Raw genomic sequence first — 20,617 nt, 5'->3', positions numbered from 1 at the left:
TGGTCTGCAGCCAGGGGTTCTCAAACTGGGGGTTGGGACCCCTCAGGGGGTTGCAAGGTTATTACATGGGGGGGGGAAGGGGTCAGGAGCTGTCAGCCACCACCCTAAACCCTACTTTGCCTCCAGCATTTATAATGGTATTAAATATATAAAAAAGTGGTTTTAATTTATGAGGGGGGGTCACACGCAGAGGCTTGCTATGTGAAAAGGTTTCAGAGTAACAGCCGTGTTAGTCTGTATTCGCAAAAAGAACAGGAGTACTTGTGGCACTTTAGAGACTAACACATTTATTTGAGCATAAGCTTTTGTGAGCTACAGATCCGATGAAGTGAGCTGTAGCTCACGAAAGCTTATGCTCAAATAAATGTGTTAGTCTCTAAGGTGCCACAAGTCCTCCTTTTCTTTTTATGTGAAAGGGGTCACCCCTACAGAAGTTTGAGAACCACTGATCCAGAGCCTTAGGAGCTGGAACCAGAGTATCTCAGCCCGGCTGTAACATGAGCCGGCTCCCGGTTCAAAAAGCAGATGCGGGTGCGTCCAGCTTATCTCAACCCCTTTGCATCCCCCCCTTTCCTCCCTCCCTACTGGAGGGGGGAGGAAGCCCAGCCCCGCCTGCTTCCCGGAGAGCCGGCCGAGACAGGCGTGGCCCGGGGCGGCCGGGTTGCCGGTGCTAGACGTGAGGAAGCGAGGGGAGGGACTGGGCGGGGCAGGGCGGAGGGGAGCGGGAGGCCCAGGGGGCAGAGGGTGGAGCGGAGGGAGGAGTTTCCCGGCGCAGAGGAAGCGCCCGCCTCCCCCCGGCTTTGCGAGCGGAGAAGGGAAGCCAGGCGGTGCCGGCTGCAGGGCAGGTAGGTGACCCGGCGGCCCCACCTCTCCCGGGGGCGGAGCAGCGCCCGCGGGGACCAGCGTGGGCGGGCCGGGGAGCCGGGGCGCCTGGGACCGACGTGCGGAGGGAGCCCGGACACCTGGAGGCGCCGTGAGCCGGGCTGCTGTGTGTGGCGGTGCCCGGCTGCGGGCTCTGCCAGGGCACGGGGAGCGCTCGCCCGGACCCTCCTCCGCGGGGAGACGGGCCGCCCGCTGCTGCAGCCCGCTGCGGGGCAGCGGAGCCGGCAGGGGCTGGCTGCTGCTGCTGCTGCTGCTCTCCCCCACCCCGCCCCTTAGCCGGGGGCGCCCCTCGGAGCGCCCCGTCTCCCGGTGCATGAGCCCCGCCGGAGACCCGAACAGCCGCGAGCGTGAGACAATAGCGGGCTGGGCTCGCGGCTGCCCAGCCCCGGGGCTCGGTTCCCCGCAGCGCTGCCCTCCGCGTCCGACCGCCGCTGGGCTGGGGGGCGCGGAAGGCCGCCTCTCACGCCTTGCTAACTTCGCTCGCAGGGGGAGCTGGAAGGAGCTGCCCGCTCCCGGGGGATGAGCTGAGCTAGGAGCGGGAGCAGCGGCGGAGGGTAGGATCCCGGCCCCGGTTGCACCGCCAGAAGCCGCGCACCGTCAGGCAGAGCCGAGCCCAGCCCCGCTGGCGGGTGGAGGAGATCGGGACACAGCTCACGCTCATCCCTTCCCAAGGAAGGAAACCGCTGGAGAAGCAAAGACACCGACTCTGACGCGCTCTTGTCATGTAGCAGCCAAGCTTGGGCGCCAGGGGTTTTGAACTCCCATTATCTCTTCAGCTGCGGGGCCGGTAACTGACTCTTGGGAACTGTTCTGGGAGGCACATTTTCGCTGGGAGGAGGATCTAGCGTTACCAGACGGAGCAGATGAAAGGATTCCTCTTACTCGTTTCCCTCCTCTTCCCTGGAGCACTAATCTAAAAGGAAAGGATACACAGCCACTGTTGAAACTGGACCTGGAAAAAATCAAAGTGGACACTGAGACACAGAGTGTGTCAGGATCTGGAAAGGCAGTAGCATCGATTTGGGAAGATAATTCATCATTTGAGGACGTTTTCACGCTGCCCACGAAGCCTTTCCCTCACTTATTTTTCCCTTCTTCCCCTCTACTTTGTACTTTCGCTCCCAACAAAATATTTTTCTGGAAATACAAGCCAACTGGTGTCTGACAGCTGAAGATAAAAGAATAGGTGAGGGAGGAAGGGAACAAGAGCTGCCCCTTCATCTTCACCCTCTTACAAAGATGAGGTGCCTTCTGCAAGAGCTGACATCTCTTCTACTGCTAGGTAAGTGACTGCCTGTCTATATCAATAATCTGTTAAAAGTTTGACCCACCATTCATTTCTCTTTTTAGCAGTGCATTTTATATGGAATAGGACTGTATCACACCCATTCAGTTTCCTGAGAGATTCCAAGTGGCAGATAATACCCTGTGCTCTTCCAGAAGAAATGCAGTAGCAACTGCTATTGCTGGAATTGAAGGGAGAAAAATATCTAAGGCCCTTTCAGCACTGAACAAATTCTTTATATTATTTACTTGTACAGTATTACCACTAGGAATCCTTGTCAAAGGTGAGGACCCCATTAGGCTAGGCGCTGTACAAACACAGAACAGAAAAGTGTTCCCTGATGCCTGTGTACTGGGATCCATTCAGAACTTGTAAACTGTGCATGAGAAGGGAACAATGAATGGTCCTTTTCTGTTGTGCCTGCAGCTGTACCATTTCTGGCTCTGAACTTTGCTTGTCAGATTTCACAAGCTCATTTGAGCCTGGTTAATACTGGACTGGGATACCTCCACGAAAACTTAAGTTTTGGTGAATAAATAAGGTTGTGCTTATCTCTCCTAGTAAGTACAGAAGGAATGCCTTGGCTGTGTTGCTGGATGTAAAAAAGCATAAAACCAAAGTCCTCCTAATCTATGGTTCTTATTAATTTAATGTAATCTCTATTTTTACGAGAGTGGAGGTGGCTTCCTGGCTAAACTTCAACTTGTGTAAGTATACTCTGTCTCCCTGAATTCCCCCTACCATTCTAATCGGATATAATATTCTTCCGATATGCTATGCATCCGATGAAGTGAGCTGTAGCTCACGAAAGCTCATGCTCAAATAAACTGGTTAGTCTCTAAGGTGCCACAAGTACTCCTTTTCTTTTTACGAATACAGACTAACACGGCTGTTACTCTGAAATCTTGCCTTAAAGTGTCTTGTAGAAGTGCTGTGTGCAGTTGAATAACTGTTGTGTCCCATCCCACAAGTGTCTGTCTCAGCTCAGTGGGTGAATGTATGTAGTCTTGTAAAGTGCTTTGGGATCTTTCTGGAAGAGAGATGCTGTAGCAATGTAAGACCCCTTTACGATTTCAAGAATGGCTGAATACGAGTTGTGATGGCCCATATATCTAGTTTAGTGTTAGCAAAATGCATTTTTGAGTAAACTGATATCTTTGTGATAACACAGACTGTTTCCACACCTGAAAAACACAACCTGATGTGTATGTGTGAAGGGAGATATTTAGTAATGGCGAAAGCTTCCTTTGCTCTTATGGAAGTGAGGATTTTCTGTTAATTTCGAAACTGTTGGAGTAAAAGAAGCAGAGCTGGCAGCATCTTTTGTGTCTAGTCGTAAGAACTGGCAAAGCAAATGCAGGATAGCTTGGAAACAACACTTGTGCTCGACTTGCACAGCCGTGCTTCCACATCTCCGATTTCATGTTTCTCATGCTATCTTTCCTTTGCCGGAAGAGAGAGAGGTGAACCTTTGTACTGGTTTTGGATAGGGTTCAAACTTCGAAAAAAATGATTGTTTCTCCTCCCCACGCCCTGGAAAAACACTTAGAAACCAAGGTTGCCTGGATTACTTTGCTGTATAATTTACAAACTGAATCTATTGTATTCTGATCGTCAACATGGATGAATTGAAACTGCTTGAGTTAACTTTACATGCTTGAATACTAAATCCTCTTGGATTAAGAACAATATTATTCTGGATAACCTTTTCCTAATAAGGAGTGAGTGGGTGCTTGTCTATTCTTCCTTCAAAGTTGATACTAAACTGATACCCCAGCATAGCAGTAGGGGGCATTGTGTTGCTAGAGGAGTGGTCGTTCAGATCAGATATAAAACACAGATCTTGACAACTCTTCTGATATATAAGAGTTTAGGTGTTATCTCCAGTGCCCTGGTCAAATTCCATCTTGGTAATTACTTTCTGTTAACCTGAATTATGTTTTATACTTCTCCAATTAAAACTGGATCCAATGTTCTTAATTTTATGTCAGTGTTGTATCAACAACAGCTATCAAACAGCTGCTGCCTTCTATCTCAGAAGAGCTACTTTTTAATTGTATGCATCAGAATCCTATGTGCATATCTGGTTTTGTAAAGCATTTTGGTATCTTTATGTGTGCAAGTAGAAGCATATGTGTAAGATGTATGTTGTTTTTTTTAAAAAAGGAACAGTTTAACGGGGGAATTGGCTAGTCCCATTTTGGTATGCATCACAAGAGTTTAGGTTTTGGGCTTCTTTAAACTGTTTGGATGATATTTGCTGAACTGGTGTTTTTTAATAACACCTGATCTGACAGTGCCGTGAAGCCTTCTGCTCTGTCTGAAAGCCACAGGCTACTCAAAAATTCTTTAGGGCAGTGTTTCTGAAAGCTAGAGACTTAATTTGCTTTACTAAGGAGAAGGATAGGGTGGGGGTCAAAAGCTTATCTTGTTTTATAACATAAATCTTCTGACTGGCTTTCCAAATAAGGATTCAGAGTGATTTTCTTCTTATTTTTTGGTTTTCGTGCTATAATATATAGTGCTGATGCTATGGTGATAGGTGCACTTAAAAAGGAGTGTAGTTCATATTGCTCTACTATTTATAAACCCATTAGAATGTAAAAAGAAAGGCGATGATAAAAGCTGAAGGCAACTTAACTAGCTTGTACTTGATTTACTATTTTATATTAACAAATTCAGAATAACTCTGCAGAACAAGGGATTGAAAACCCACAGCTGGCATGTGGGTGTCACACTCTGAGACAGTTGCTGCTTTTTTCTTTTACTGCAGTATTTCAGTTTTCAAGGCTTTAGGCATGTGGCACTTCATCGCATTGAGTATAAAATGGGGGACCAGGGCAAGTACTGTAAATGATCCCCATTTTAAGATTATTAATACCTCTGCCAGGCAGTACTAATCTTGTATGTAGTTATGAGATTTACCTGCTTCTTCCAGGGATGCAAACTCTGATACTATTTATGTCTATAATATAGTATATAGGAAACATAGTACAATAGGCTTCTACAGAATGCAAAACTCCATCTCATTGGTCACTGGTCTATGAATAGGTTTTTTTTCCTACTTACATTTGACTTTCTACAGTATCAAGAATGCCATCTGTGAGTGAGCACAAAGAGCTCTAAACATTATATGTACATATCTAGATGCTTGTAGGGATATTATATACACACACATCTTCCCTCTCTCTTCATTTATACATAATAATGGGTGCTCTTTTATTCTTAGAGGGGAGTGGAGCCACTGAAAGGTCCTGAAACTTCAGATCTTTGTAAATAGCATGCTGCAATATACAAAACAGTGATAATGCCAAGAGGACTCCCAGGATACTATTGGATGGTTGCTCATCTGCCCCAAAGGCCCCTCTCCTATAGAGGCAGGCTTCTTTCCTGTCACTCCTTTAGACTGTTGGGTTTCCATAGCATCAGTATGCTCCTCACACTCCACTCTTCCATTTCAACTGAGCTGGCTAGCTGGGATTGTTTGGCTGAGAGTGGGGCTTGGAGGAGAGCTAGGTGGCTGAAAATAAATCTAGACAGGACATAGGTGGGTGCTCTTTGGTTAGTGAAAGCAAACAGAGAAAATAGCAGAGGTGGTGTTTGTCCACTTCTTGTTATCAAAACTTGCAGTCTAAGAATTTTGACAGCCACTGTTGCTAACTAGACCTCCAGAAGAAGATGAGTCTATGAGCTTGCTCTTTGCATTTGAGAGTGGCCACAAAACTGTGACTGCTCTTAGATATTGATTTTGCCACAGTCTCCTGTGCCTCTGCCACCTCCAGACTAGATTACTGCAGTGCACTCTGCATGGGGCTATACTGCTTGGGGTTCAGCTAATAAAGACTGTGGCTACCTACTTGGAACTTTTCAGGGGCCAGGTCTACACTACAAACTTACATTGGTATAACTGTGTTGCTCGGAGGTGTGAAAAATCCACACCCTGAAGGACGTAGGTATGCCAACCTAACCCCCAGTGTAGACAGCTCTGTGTCGATGGGAGGGCTTCTCCCTTTTAACATAGCTACTGCCTCTCATGGAGGTGGAATTAACTGTGCCAACAGAAGCTCTCCCGTCAGCGTAGTCATGTCTTCAGTGAAGCGCTACAGTGGCACAGCTGCAGCGATTTAAGTGTAGACCTGCCCTCAGTGAGTGTATTACACTAGTGCCCTGTAAACAGCACTGGCTGCCAGTTTGTTTCCAAGGGCAGATGAAGTCCTTGTATTTATAGTGCTTTTTATGATCTGAGTGCTTATTTCTCTTGGAAGCTGCCTCTCTCACTGTGTTATGCCATGGCAGTTGTGGTACCTGAACTGACCATGTCTTGCATGCGTTTTGGGTGAAAGGACCTCAACTCTGAAATCTAATCTCCCTCTCCCTTGGTCTTTGTGAAATTTGTTGAACTTCAGAGCATGTTGCATATCCTACTTATTTGCTTAAGCTTTTAATGCAGAGGGCTTTGGTTTTTGGAGGTTGGACATCTAATTGACATTGTGTCAAGTTAGCTTTCTTTATTAAATCGCTTTTTATTGTAAATTGTACATGTACCTAGAACACTTTTGACAGATGTATTATATAAATTGCAAGGATGAATAAATAATAATGCAAGGGATGTGTGGGGAATATAGCGTTTGTGTATTTTGGGAGGGAGAGAATCCATTCCATGTCTGGAAAGTTACTGAATGTTTGGAGCTAGGAAACTGTTTAGAAAGGAGGTGATTGGGTGATGGGGGGAGAGGGAGAGAGAATTTTCCTGGCCCTCCTCTCCTGGCTGCACAGAATAAATCACAGAATCTGTATAAATAGTTGCCCTAGAAAAAGATGACAAAAGCTAGTAATAAGCTAATGAAGTGTAACTCTCTTGGACGCACTGATATGTCACGAACCATGCTATAATCTGAATGAGTGACGCTAGCCTGATAAGTAATTTCTAATCTGCAAACTCCTTCTCAATAACTTCTTGTTCCAGAAAGCTGTTTGGGAGGAAGGGGAAAGCTTTCCAGACACAACTGTTTTGATGTGATTGACTTGCCTGTTTGCATCAAGGGCATTTAGGCCCTGGAGTCATTGTCTGGAATGAATTGCAATACAAACGACTGCCTCTGGCTTTTAAAATGCTGAATATGCCTTTGTTAACACAAACCTGTCACGTTTGTTTTGACATTGGCATTCTCTCTCTCTTTCTCTATACAATACTCTTGAGGGATAAGTCTCTGGTTAAATGTTTGGAGATGTTAGGCATTTGATGCATAGAATCTAAAATTAATTTTGCAGCTGTGGTGAATGGTTTGAGGATGGTTTCTGAGTCCCAGTATTCCTTCAGTAAGAGTGCCCTGGCCAGACGTGATGGGTCTTCCTGGGTTCCTTTGTGTATCTTGGGAAGATGTGAAGGTCTCTGGGGTGAGTTCATGGGGGATGAGTTTGTAGAGTTTCTCTTGCAGTTGTTAGGGGAAGGATTTGATATCCTGAAATTGTGGAAAAGCAGCATCACTTGCCCCACAACCTCAGCCGTGCAGAACACAATGCCATCCACAGCCTCAGGAACAACTCTGACATCATAATCAAAAAGGCTGACAAAGGAGGTGCTGTTGTCATCATGAATAGGTCGGAATATGAACAAGAGGCCGCTCGGCAGCTCTCCAACACCACTTTCTACAAGCCATTACCCTCTGATCCCACTGAGAGTTACCAAAAGAAACTACAGCATTTGCTCAAGAAACTCCCTGAAAAAGCACAAGATCAAATCTGCACAGACACACCCCTGGAACCCCGACCTGGGATATTCTATCTACTACCCAAGATCCATAAACCTGGAAATCCTGGGCGCCCCATCATCTCAGGCATTGGCACCCTGACAGCAGGATTGTCTGGCTATGTAGACTCCCTCCTCAGGCCCTACGCTACCAGCACTCCCAGCTACCTTCAAGACACCACTGACTTCCTGAGGAAACTACAATCCATCGGTGATCTTCCTGTTAACACCATCCTGGCTACTGTGGATGTAGAAGCCCTCTACACCAACATTCCACACAAAAATGGACTACAAGCCGTCAAGAACACTATCCCCGATAATGTCACGGCTAACCTGGTGGCTGAACTTTGTGACTTTGTCCTTACCCATAACTATTTTACATTTGGGGACAATGTATACCTTCAAATCAGTGGCACTGCTATGGGTACCCGCATGGCCCCACAGTATGCCAACATTTTTATGGCTGACTTAGAACAACGCTTCCTCAGCTCTCGTCCCCTAATGCCCCTACTCTACTTGTGCTATATTGATGACATCTTCATCATCTGGACCCATGGAAAAGAAGCCCTTGAGGAATTCCACCATGATTTCAACAATTTCCATCCCACTATCAACCTCAGCCTGGTCCAGTACACAAAAGAGATCCACTTCCTGGACACTACAGTGCTAATAAACAATTGTCACATAAACACCACCTTAAACCGGAAATCTACTGACCGCTATTCCTACCTACATGCCTCCAGCTTTCACCCTGACCACACCACACGATCCATTGTCTACAGCCAAGTTCTGCGATACAACCGCATTTGCTCCAACCCCTCAGACAGAGACAAACACCTACAAGATCTCTATCAAGCATTCTTACAACTACAATACCCACCTGCGGAAGTGAAGAAACAGATTGATAGAGCCAGAAGAGTTCCCAGAAGTCACCTACTACAGGACAGGCCTAACAAAGAAAATAACAGAACGCCACCAGCCGTCCCCTTCAGCCCCCAACTAAAACCCCTCCAACGCATTATCAAGGATCTAAACCTATCCTGAAGGATGACCCAACGCTCTCACAAATCTTGGGAGACAGGCCAGTCCTTGCCTACAGACAGCCCCCCAACCTGAAGCAAATACTCACCAGCAACCACATACCACACAACAGAACCACTAACCCAGGAACCTATCCTTGCAACAAAGCCCGTTGCCAACTGTGCCCACATATCTATTCAGGGGACACCATCACAGGGCCTAATCACATCAGCCACACTATCAGAGGCTCGTTCACCTGCACATCCACCAATGTGATATATGCCATCATGTGCCAGCAATGCCCCTCTGCCATGTACATTGGTCAAACTGGACAGTCTCTACGTAAAAGAATAAATGGACACAAATCAGATGTCAAGAATTAGAACATTCATAAACCAGTCGGAGAACACTTCAATCTCTCTGGTCACGCGATTACAGACATGAAAGTTGCGATATTACAACAGAAAAACTTCAAATCCAGACTCCAGTGAGAGACTGCTGAATTGGAATTCATTTGCAAATTGGATACAATTAACTTAGGGTTGAATAGAGACTGGGAGTGGCTAAGTCAGAAGTTCTTGTTAAACCCTGGATTTGTGCTGGAAATGGCTCACCTTGATTATCATACACATTGTAAGGAGAGTGATCACTTTACATAAGCTATTACCAGCAGGAGAGTGGGGTGGGGGGAGAGAAAACCTTTTGTAGTGATAAACACCCATTTTTTCATGATTTGTTGATATAAAAACAAACATCTTCTGTATTTTCCACAGTATGCATCCGATGAAGTGAGCTGTAGCTCACGAAAGCTTATGCTCAAATAAATTGGTTAGTCTCTAAGGTGCCACAAGTACTCCTTTTCTTTTTGATGATATCCTTAAATTCCTGGGTTAATTGTGATATGGGGTGTTCTTTGAGTCCTTCATAGTAGGTGGTGGTGGAAAGTTGTCGGTTGGCCTCATTAACGTAGTCATCACAGTTGAGGACTACAGTGGTGCCCTTCTTGTCTGCTGGTTTGGTCACTATCTGGTGGTTAGATTTCAGTGACTGTGTAGCTGTCCTAGCAGGGGTAGAGAGATACCATTCACAAACCACTCACCACACAAAGGGCCAGCTTCCTCAAGGACACAACCGACTTCCTCCACAAACCCTACAACATTAACAACTTTCCTCAGAACACCAGCCTTGCCACCGTGAATATCCCTTCCCTATATACCAACATGCCTCATAATGGCAGCATAGCTGCCTGCCTCAAATATCTATAAGACAATGGACAACTCTAAGATATCCATGCTAAACACTTGGCGAAACTCGTCCGTTTCATCCTTACCCATAACAGTTTTACATTCAACAGCAAACACTTTGTCCAAACCATGGGAATAGCCATGGGTACTAGCATGCCTCCTCAATATGTCAACGTCTTCATGAGCCACCTTGAAGAATTTCTGAAAAAAGTGCACCCAAAACCAGTGGTGTACCTGAGATATATTGGTGATATTTTCATTCTCTGGACAAGCAACCTAAATTCTTCCATAGATTTTTCACCACAATTTCAACAACCACCACCGTCCATTAAACTCCCTCTGGAATGCTTCTCACACTAGCATCAACTTCCTGGACACCACAATTAGCTTCAGCAATGGAACCCTATAGACAACTATACACAAAAAACCCATGAATCACCCACCTACCTGCATAGATCCAGTAACCACCCCCAACACACCAAGAAATCTGCTATCTGCAGCCTGGCACTCATACCACAGAAAATGCTCCAAGGAGAAAGTCCAGGTTATATACTGTAACACATTCAAATCTGCCTTCACAAACAAGGCCACCCTGTCAGAGAAGTAGATCGCATCGTGGAACGGACCACCCAAATACCCCGAGAGAACATGCTTCAAAACAAAATTACCCCCCGCCCCCAACTGCACACCCCTAGTTGTCACCTACCAGCCCACAGTGGAACCTGTATGGGGTATCATCAAACTGCTACAACCCATACTTGATGGGGACCCCATCCTTAAAAATCTTTCCTGAACCCCTTCTTCTAGCCTTCAAATAACCCCACAACCTCTCCAATGCTCTTCATCATCAGAAACATGCTCCCCACAGACCAGGACACACCAACTCAAAGGGGCACCAGACCTTGCTAGAACAAGAGATGCAGAACCTGCAGACGTATTCCCACTGCTACAGTGATTAACACACCCTACGACACACCTCTCAAGATCATGGGTACTACACATGCCCTTCACAACATGTGTTGTACCTCATCCATTGCACAACATGCCCCAACAACAACTATGTGGGTGAAACCCAGACAATTGCTGCACTCTCGAATGAGCTCACACAGGAAAATGATAAAAGACAAAAACCCTCTATCACCTGTGGGCGAGCACTTCTCACGAAGCAGTCACTCTGTATCTGACCTATCAGTCCTTATCCTTAAAGAAAACCTGCACAACACTTTGAAAAGAGGAGCCTGGGAGCTTAAATTCATAACTTTGCTAGATACTAAAAATCATGGTCTTAATAAAGACACTGGATTTATGGTTTATTACAACACTGTATCCCACTAACCCCCTTTTTAGTCCTATGATTATGGGTGTGTTACCGGGTCCCATCAATTAGAATATGTGCTATCTGTTCTATCTTGTATTTAGCTTTGACACTCACTCTCAGTACCTTTCCCAAACTTAAAGAAGAGCTCTGTGTAGCTTGAAAGCTTCTCTCTCTCTCTAACAGAAGTTGGTCCAATAAAAGGTATTACCTCACCCACCTTGTCTCTCTGTATAATCTCTATCTCTGTCCTTTCGCTAACCTTACCAAGCACTCCATTTCCATCAATACACAGAGACCATGTTTCAGAATGATGGATGTGAGCAAGTTTTTGTCATTAGAAGGTTTGACTGGAACGCCACAATGCCATAAAAGGAATTTTTGCCTTTCTAGTTATGAAAATATAACTTCTGCAATAATCCAAAAGAAATTGAAAGTACTGTTTCAGCCAAATGACAAAAGTCCTTTCACAGCATGAGTTAACACATTGTGCCTTGGTACTGTGGTACATTGGAAATGTCACTGTGATTCCTCTTCTTTGCCTAGAGGCAATGAAATGACTTAAGAACTGATTAGTGTTCATAAATCTTAGCTTCAGTCACTTAACAGAGGCTGTTCTGTTTTTTGGAATCCCCTCTTTGGAACCCTGTCTGTACGGTCCTGTTTTTTTCAATTCTAATCTATGGCTGGTGTTTCTGTGATGTTTCCAGGTGCACCACTGTCGGGGGAGGGGAGGGCCAGCGGAGGGCGTAGGGGAGTCTTGCTGAGGTGATTCGGATAGGTTATAGAATGCTAAATAAAAGAAGCTGGGTGGTTAAACAAGAAGGGGGAAGAGTGGTGGGAGGGTAAAAGGTGAGGTCTCAAGAATTTTCAGCAGCTAAGTGTTGGCTTGTTAAAAGACATGGGTCTGTTGATAAAGGCTTGTGTTTAAGGTCATGAAATAGACTCTGGGTGTGAGAGAAAAGGATTGTAGGAATTCATATCTATTCTTTCAATCATTCCAGAGCAATGTACTCCAGCCAAGAGATTTACTCTCCTCCCCCCACTAACTAGTGAGCTATCAATTCTATTTGGGGTTTGAAAAATCCCACCGTGCTTTTTCAGTCTCTCATATCACCAGCAATAGAGATTCTGCCATCAGAAATGAGCTGAAACTTCTGAAATGCAGGGCAGAATAGACTCCAGTCAGAGTAGAGAAGTGAACTCTTTATCACTAAAGGCAGCACATATGTTGCAAAGAGACTCACAGGACAGATATGTGGAGCAAGATTGGAGCCATTGTGTGTGGCAGGTTTCATTCTAATGACGTAAGAGGTGTTCCTCCCCCACCCCACAATCTCCTAGTGCCACTTGAAAAGCAGGCTGTCAGGGAGACTGCGCTGGTTGGAGATAGTGCTGTGCAGTCATCTCTCCACTGCGGGGTTCAGTTAACGTGTTGGTGACACAAGTGTTGAACTTACTGTATGTTTCACTTAAAATACGATGCTCTCATAGACTTTAAGGTTAGAAGGGACTATCATGATCCTTCCCTGCCCGTGTGTGTATGCAAAAGTAAAAATGACACTTCCGTGGTATCCCCCTTTCTCAGTGCTACTAGGCAAGACTGGTCCATTTCTAGGCTTTCTGGAAATTAAGCTCTGAGAAAGGGGAACCAAGAGATTCCTTTTAAATTTGGAGGTGAGACACTAACCCTGGATGGAGGAAGGATCTGTCCCATTTGCAAGGAAGGGCACTGATCTGACACAACAGTAGTATGTTTTGAGAACAGCTTGTTCTTGGGACAAGTCTTGATCTTTCTATGCAGCAGCATCATCAGATTGGGGAGGAAAGTGGTCTGACTCTTCCCCATCTCTCCGACGCTCGAGGCCTTAGAGAACGTAAAGCTGGACCGTGGATAAAGGTTGGTACGCTTCAGTCTGCAAGAGTTGATAGCTTGTTCCATTGCAGGAAAAGTCCTGCTTTGGAAAACCATACTGCTTGAACCAGGCATTAATGTTAACTGAGGAAAAGGGCTTGGAAAAGTTACCCAGTACCTGTTAACCCAACGAGTAGGCCTATATGCCAAACGAAAAATGTCCCTTTTCTTCCAGCCCCAACATCCAGGCCTAGTCTCTTAGGCCTTCTCTACACTACGAGTTTGTCGGATTTAGCAGCATTAAATCCAAATTAACCCTGCACCCGTCCAAACAACGAAGCCATTTTTTCAACATAAAGGGGCTCTTAAAACCGATTTCTGTACTCCTCCCCAATGAGGGGATTAGCGCTGAAATCGACATTGCTGTTTCAAATTAGGGTTAGTGTGGACGCAATTCGAAGGTATTGGCCTCTGGGAGCTATCCCACAATGCACCATTGTGACCGCTCTGGACAGCACTCTGAACTTGGATGCACTGGCCAGGTGTACAGGAAAAGCCCCAGGAACTTTTGAATCTCATTTCCTGGTTGGCCAGGTGAGCTCATCAGCACAAGTCGCCATGCAGTCCCAGAATCAAAAAAGAGCTCCAGCATGGACCGAACGGGACGTACTGGATCTGATCGCTGTATGGGGAGAGGAATCCGTGCTATCAGAACTACGTTCCAAAAGACGAAATGCCAAAACATTTCAAAAAATCTCTGAGGCCATGAGGGACAGAGGCTACAGCAGGGACGCAACACAGTGCCGAGTGAAACTTAAGGCGCTCAGACAAGCATACCAGAAAACCAAAGAATCAAACGGATGCTCCGGGACAGAGTCCCAGACATGCCGCTTCTATGCTGAGCTGCGTGCAATTCTAGGGGGGGCCGCCACCACTACCCCACCCCTGTCCGTGGACTCTGATGATGGGGTACTCTCCGCCATGGCTGAGGATTTTGCAGATGGGGAAGATGAGGTTGAGGAGGAGGAGGACAATGAGCTTGGGGAGAGCACACAGCACACTGTTTTCCCCGACAGCCAGGATCTTTTTATCATCCTAACTGAAATACCCTCCCAACCCAAGAAGCCGGAGAAGGGACCTCTGGTGAGTGTACCTTTTTAAATATAATACATGTTATAAAAGCAAACATTTTTTTTAATGATTAAGCAGCCCTGAGGACTTGGGATGCATTCGTGGCCAGTACAGCTACTGGAAAAGTCTGTTAACGTGTCTGGGGATGGAGTGGAAATCCTCCAGGGACATCTCCATGAAGCTCTCCTGGAGGTTCTCTAAAAGCCTTTGCGGAAGGTTTCTGGGGAAAGCAGCCTTATTCCGTCCTCCATGGTAGGACACTTTACCATGCCATGCTAGTAGCAAGTAATCTGGTATCACTGCATGACAAAGCCTGGTAGTGTGTGGTTCTGGTGTTTGCTGGCATTCAAGCAATATCCGTTCTTTATCTCTCTGTGTTATCCTCAGGAGAGTGATATCGTTCATGGTAACCTGGTTGAAATAGGGGAATTTGATTAAGGGGACATTCAGAGGTGGCTGTTCCTACTGGGCTGTTTGCCTGTGGCTGAAAAGAAATCCTCCCCGCAGTTAGCCACATCGGGGGGGGGGGGGGGGGGGGGCGGCACTGGCGCTGAGCTGTTCGCGTTTGGGTAACAGGGATCTTCCCTGATACCAGCCAGGCGGTGGGGGGAAGGGAAAAGCGATCGTCCCAGAGAATTGGATGGGGGGAGGGGGTTAGTTTGGTTTCTGCTGCTGCACGTTAGCAGGAAAACCGCAGCACTAAATGGCCAGCTCAATGGGCTTTGCTTGGTATGGGAAAGGAGGGCGCTGCTGTTATGAAGGTTGCAGAAGCTGAAAGACTATGGCTTACCATGGCCGCCTGGCACTCAATATAAGATGCAAAATGCAACCTTTTACCAAAATCACATGTGCTATGTAATGTGAATAGTGTTGTTCACCGTGAAAGAGTATAGCCATTGTTCTGTAAAATGTATCTTTTTAAATACTTCACTCCCTTTTTTTTCCTCCAGCAGCTGCAAATGTTTCAAGCCTCCCTCCTCCATCCCAAAGGCTATCTCAGATAAGGTGGCGAAAAAAACGCACGTGCGATGACATGTTCTCTGAGCTCATGCAGTCGTCCGGCACTGACAGAGCTGTATGGAGGGACACAATAGCAGAGTACAGGACAGTGGCTGATGAACGTGAGGAGAGGTGGTGACAGGAAGATCAGAGGAGGCATGAGGCAATGCTGGGGCTACTGCAGGATCAAATGGACATGCTCCGGTGTCTGGTGGAGGTTCATGAACGGCAGCAGGATCACAGACTGCCTCTGCAGCCCCTGCTTAACCGCCCTCCCTCCTCCCCAAGTTCCATAGCCTTCTCACCCAGATGTCCAAGAACGGGGGGGGGGGAGAGGCTCCGGGCACCCAACCACTCCACCCCAGTGGACAGCTCAAGCAACAGAAGGCTGTCATTCAAGAAGTTTTAAAGTGGCCTTTTCCTTCCCGCCTACCCTCCTCCCACACCCCACCCAGGCTACCTTGTGAGTTATCTCCCTATTTTTATAATCAATTAATAAAGAATACATGTTTTTTAAACGATAGTGACTTTATTTCCTTTGCAAGCAAGCTGTGATCGAAGGGGGGCGGGCAGGTGGCTTACAGGGAATTTAGAGGCAACCAAGGGGGCGGGTTTTCATCAAGGAGAAACAAACAGAAGTGTCCCACAGTACCCTGGCCAGTCATGAAACTGGTTTTCAAAGCTTCTCTGATGAGCAGCGCTTACTGCTGTGCTCTTCTAACCGCCCTGGTATCTGGCTGTGTGTATTCAGCGGCCATGCGATTTACATCAACCTCCCACCCCACCATAAACGTCTCCCCTTTATCTCACAGAGATTGTGGAGCACGCAGCAAGCAGCCATAACAATGGGAATATTGGTTTCGCTGAAGTCTGAGCAAGTCAGTAAATTGCGCCAGCGACCCTTTAAACGTCCAAATGCACACTCTACCACCATTCTGCACTTGCTCAGCCTATAGTTGAACAGCTCCTTACTACTGTCCAGGGTGCCTGTGTACGGCTTCATGAGCCAGGGCATTAAGGGGTAGGCTGGGTCCCCAAGGGTAACTATAGGCATTTTAACATCCCCAACAGTTATTTTCTGGTCTGGGAAGTAAATCCCTTCCTGCAGCCGTTGAAACAGACCAGAGTTCCTGAAGACGTGAGCGTCATGAACCTTTCCTGGCCATCCCACATTGATGTTGGTGAAACGTCCCTTGTGATCGACCAGTGCTTGCAGCAACATTGAAAAGTACCCCTTGCGGTTTATGTACTGGCTGCCCTAGTGGTCCGGTCCCAAGATAGGGATATGCGTTCCGTCTATAGCCCCACCACAGTTAGGGAATCCCATTGCAGCAAAGCCATCTAGTATGACCTGCACATTTCCCAGAGTCACTATCTTTGATAGCAGCAGCTCAATGATTGCACTGGCTATTTGCATCACAGCAACCCCCACTGTAGATTTGCCCTCTCCAAATTGATTACCGACTGACCGATAGCTGTCTGGCGTTGCAAGCTTCCGCAGGGCTATTGCCACTCTCTTGTGAACTGTGAGGGCTGCTCTCATCTTGGTATTCTTGCGCTTCAGGGCAGGGGAAAGCAAGTCACAAAGTTCCGTGAAAGTGCCCTTACGCATGTGAAAGTTTCGGAGCCACTGGGAATCATCCCAGACCTGCAACACTACGTGGTCCCACCAGTCTGTGCTTGTTTCTTGAGCCCAGAATCGGCGTTCCATGGCATGAGCCTGCCCCATTAACACCATGATCTCCAAATTGCGGGGGAATTTAGTTTTAGAGAAAAGTGTGTTCATGTCCTCATCGCCGCACTTCCATCAACTCCTCGCCTGGTTTTTCCAGTGCTGGTTCTGCATAAACTGCATGATAGTGCGTGAGGTGTTTACAGTGGTCATAACTGCTGCGGTGAGCTGAACGGGCTCCATGCTTGCTGTGCTATGGTGTCTGTTCCTGCTCAGGCAATCCAGGGAAAAGGGGTGAAACGATTGTTTGCCGTTGCTGTGACGGAGGGAGGGGCGACCGACAACATGGCTTACAGGGTTGGCTTACAGGGAATTAAAATCAACAAAGGGGGTGGCTTTGCGAGAAACAGAATGGCCCCCTCAAGGATAGAACTCAAAACCTCAAGGATAGAACTCAAAACTGGGTTTAGCAGGCCGTTGATTTCACAGAGGAAGGGAAGAGAAAATGAATACAAACCAAATCTGGTCTATTTCTTGTTTTGATCCACTTTATCTATCTTTATACATCTTGCTGGCAGCAGACTGTGCAGTACGATCGCTAGCCATCGTCATCTCCTGGGTGCTCATTAAAAGACAGTGCACTAGGACTGCCGGTAGGACTGAATCGCCGTGAGACGGAAATTAAAAGGGAAATGACCTGGCTGAGTCACTCCCATGTTTGCCCAGGCGTCCCTGATGTCATCGAGGTCAGTTAAAAGAGCACCCTGAACTAAGTCAAAAACAGCTAACCGTCATACTGCACTGTCTGCTGCCAAAAGGCAATAAGCTGCTGCTATGTAGCAATGCAGTACCACGTCTGCCAGCACCCAGGAGACGTACGGTGATGGTTAGCTGAGCAGGCTCCATGCTTGTCGTGGTATGGCGTCTGCATGGGTAACCCAGGAAAAAAGGCGCAAAACGATTGTCTACCGCTGCTTTCACGGAGGGAGGGAGGGAAGGGGGGCCTAACAATATGTACCCAGAACCACCCGCGACAATGTTTTAGTCCCATCAGGCATTGGGATTTTTACCCAGAATTCAAATGGGCGGTGGAGACTGCGGGAACTGTGGGATAGCTACCCACAGTGTAACGCTCAGGAAGTCGACGGTTGCCTCGGTACTGTGGACGCACTCCGCTGACTACATGCACTTAGAGCATTTGTGTGGGGACACGCACACACAGTCATCTGTATAAAAACGCTTTCTACAAAACAGACTTCTACGAATTTGACCTAATTTCGTAGTGTAGACAAGGCCTTACAGGTTTGGTACCCCCTAGCTTGGTCCCAATACAGTTCAGCCTGCAGAAAACAGGTAAGTACTTTGTGCTGTCTTCCAGCAAACACATGTTACCCAGGCACTCAACCAGTGCTAGGCCCCCAACAAATTAATGTCTGGACTGCATCCCCTCAACAAGTCAATCTACACTGGTCCCCCAATAAGCAAGGTCCTCTGCTGGGGTTGCACGGAGGGTGAAGTTGTGCCACCTCCTAATGTGGGACCCTGGCTTGGCCCAAAACAGGGAGCAGCAGGAGTCCCCAGGCAGCCTGACAACCAGAGACAAGAATCTCCGCCCCACCCCAACACCCCGCCCCCTCAGATGCATACAGCCCTCTGCTGGGGTAATGGGGGAGTGTCATTGTAGGGTGGGGAGGACAAACCCCATATGTGAAGAGCCTTCCTCAGGTGCCTTCTCATTGACCCCCCTGCTCAAGGGGTGGGAGTGGCAGCCATCTGCAACACCCTACTCTTAGCAGCAGCAGCTGCCAGTCTTCCTCTGCCTCTTCAAGGATGGGGACAACCACGTTCCGTCCTTTCCCTAATGATGGAGGCAGTGGCACTGGAGCTGTCAGTGCAGGCTCAGGCAGACATCCCTGCATCAGTTATGTATTGCTCACGTTTGGAAGGCTCTTATTTTGCACAAGGGTTAGAGACTTTGCTTTAAGAAGAATAAGTAAAAGCATAGGTACTGCAGAAGCTGATGGCCCTTGCCCTGGGTGAGCGGCCGACTGCAATTTTCAGGCCCTTCTGAGAACTAAGCAGTTAACACTTCTGTGTGTGGCTCTCACTGAAGGGCCTAGCTGCATGTCTGTTCTAGTTTTTCTCCCACGCTTCCATTGGGGACTGCATTTTAATAAAATATCTCATGGACCACATCTGTTTCCTTGCCGTCTTCTCCCTACCCCCATCCCTATAAATCCATGGGGCATCTCCCCTTCTAGTTATGATTCCATTTACAATTATGCACCATTCTTATAGTAACTATGGTAATTGCTTAGCAGGAAAAATATTAGGGAGGTATCTGAGTATATTTAGCTCTCTTTGATATGGTAAGTGTTTTTCTTTCAGAAGAAATAGTGTATTCTTTTTCTGCCTTCTCATTACTTCATCTCCATCTCCTGCCCTTTATGTTCCTGTTTCTCACTCTTCTACCCTTTACACTTCTCTGCTATCTGCTTCTTTTTCGCTTCCTGGTTAGCCTGCCCTAGTCCAACTGTTCCTCTGGAGATTTGTCTCCTTTTCTCCTGTGTAGCATCAATCCGTGGTGGAGACTGGCTCCTTGTCACCTTTTATGGGTGCCAAAGCTCTTCGCAGCTTGGACACCTGTAGAAGCAGCTGGAAACAAGGAGCAGCTAGCACCATGCAACCTGCCAGCTTGCCCATTGGCTGCCAGCAGTCTGCGGACAATGTCTGAGAACCGCTAACGTGTGTAACCTAGGGTTGCCAATTTTGGTTGGACGCATTCCTGCAGGTTTCATCACATGACATCTTTAATTTAAAAAATTAATCTTTAATTTCTGGAGACTCCAGAACTGTTCTGAAAGGGTTGGCAACCCTAGTGTAACCTGTGGCCTGAAAGGCTGTCCAGGATCTAGAGGGGGGTGTGTGTGTGTGTGTGTGACAGAGAGAGAGAGAGAGAGAGTGCACTCCTGGATTATACTCTTTTTGCTCTGCTTGAATTTATGCAAGTCACTTCATTTTTCCATTTCCTTAAAATAGGGATAGTGCCTTACAGACTTAATGATTAAGGGTGCTTTGGGATTCTTGAATGAGAGGTGCCGTGTAAGTGTGAAATATTTGTATTATTGTCAGGGTTGATATTTTGCCTTTTACTGTAAAATACACTCTTTAAAGGGTTAGAGAGTTTGTGGATGGGGTGTGGGCTAGAGGTGGTGTGAAGGTGGGGGAGGCTCTTGTACTCTGACTTTTTTGTTTTTTAATTCCAGCTGTGAAATTGATCTTACTTCCTGCTCCCTAGTGTTACACACCCCAGACTAATTCAATGCAAAGGGGCTTCTCTGTATATATGGTGTAGCCCTGTCCTTCCCACCTCCCTATACCTAGAGGGGAATAGCTCATATACAGTAGTGTGGCTCTTTAATCTGTAGCTCAGGTGGAGACATTATGATTCATCTCATCCTTCTC

At 46.8% G+C, this 20,617-nt stretch overlaps 1 protein-coding gene across 6 annotated transcripts in view; it reads left to right on the top strand.

Annotated features, from left to right (window-relative positions):
- The first annotated feature begins 576 nt into the window (after positions 1–576).
- Positions 577–20,617, top strand: part of IGSF3 (immunoglobulin superfamily member 3) — a 156,281-nt gene continuing 136,240 nt past the window's right edge. Inside the window, exons 1-2 of one of the 6 annotated variants that reach the window (XM_043538425.1) lie at positions 577–676; positions 1,369–2,164. In XM_043538425.1, coding sequence (XP_043394360.1) covers positions 2,122–2,164 — 43 coding nt within the window. In that variant the 5' untranslated portion in view covers positions 577–676; positions 1,369–2,121. Of the gene's footprint in view, positions 677–706; positions 846–906; positions 2,165–20,617 lie in introns of those variants that run through there. The other 5 variants (XM_043538423.1, XM_037906455.2, XM_037906469.2 and 2 more) reach the window with 5 other exon arrangements.

The sequence above is a fragment of the Chelonia mydas genome, chromosome 1, assembly GCF_015237465.2.
Source record: "Chelonia mydas isolate rCheMyd1 chromosome 1, rCheMyd1.pri.v2, whole genome shotgun sequence".
NCBI lineage: Eukaryota > Metazoa > Chordata > Testudines > Cheloniidae > Chelonia > Chelonia mydas.
Note: the sequence above shows the minus strand (reverse complement) of the source record. Positions and strands in the feature narration are given on the sequence as shown.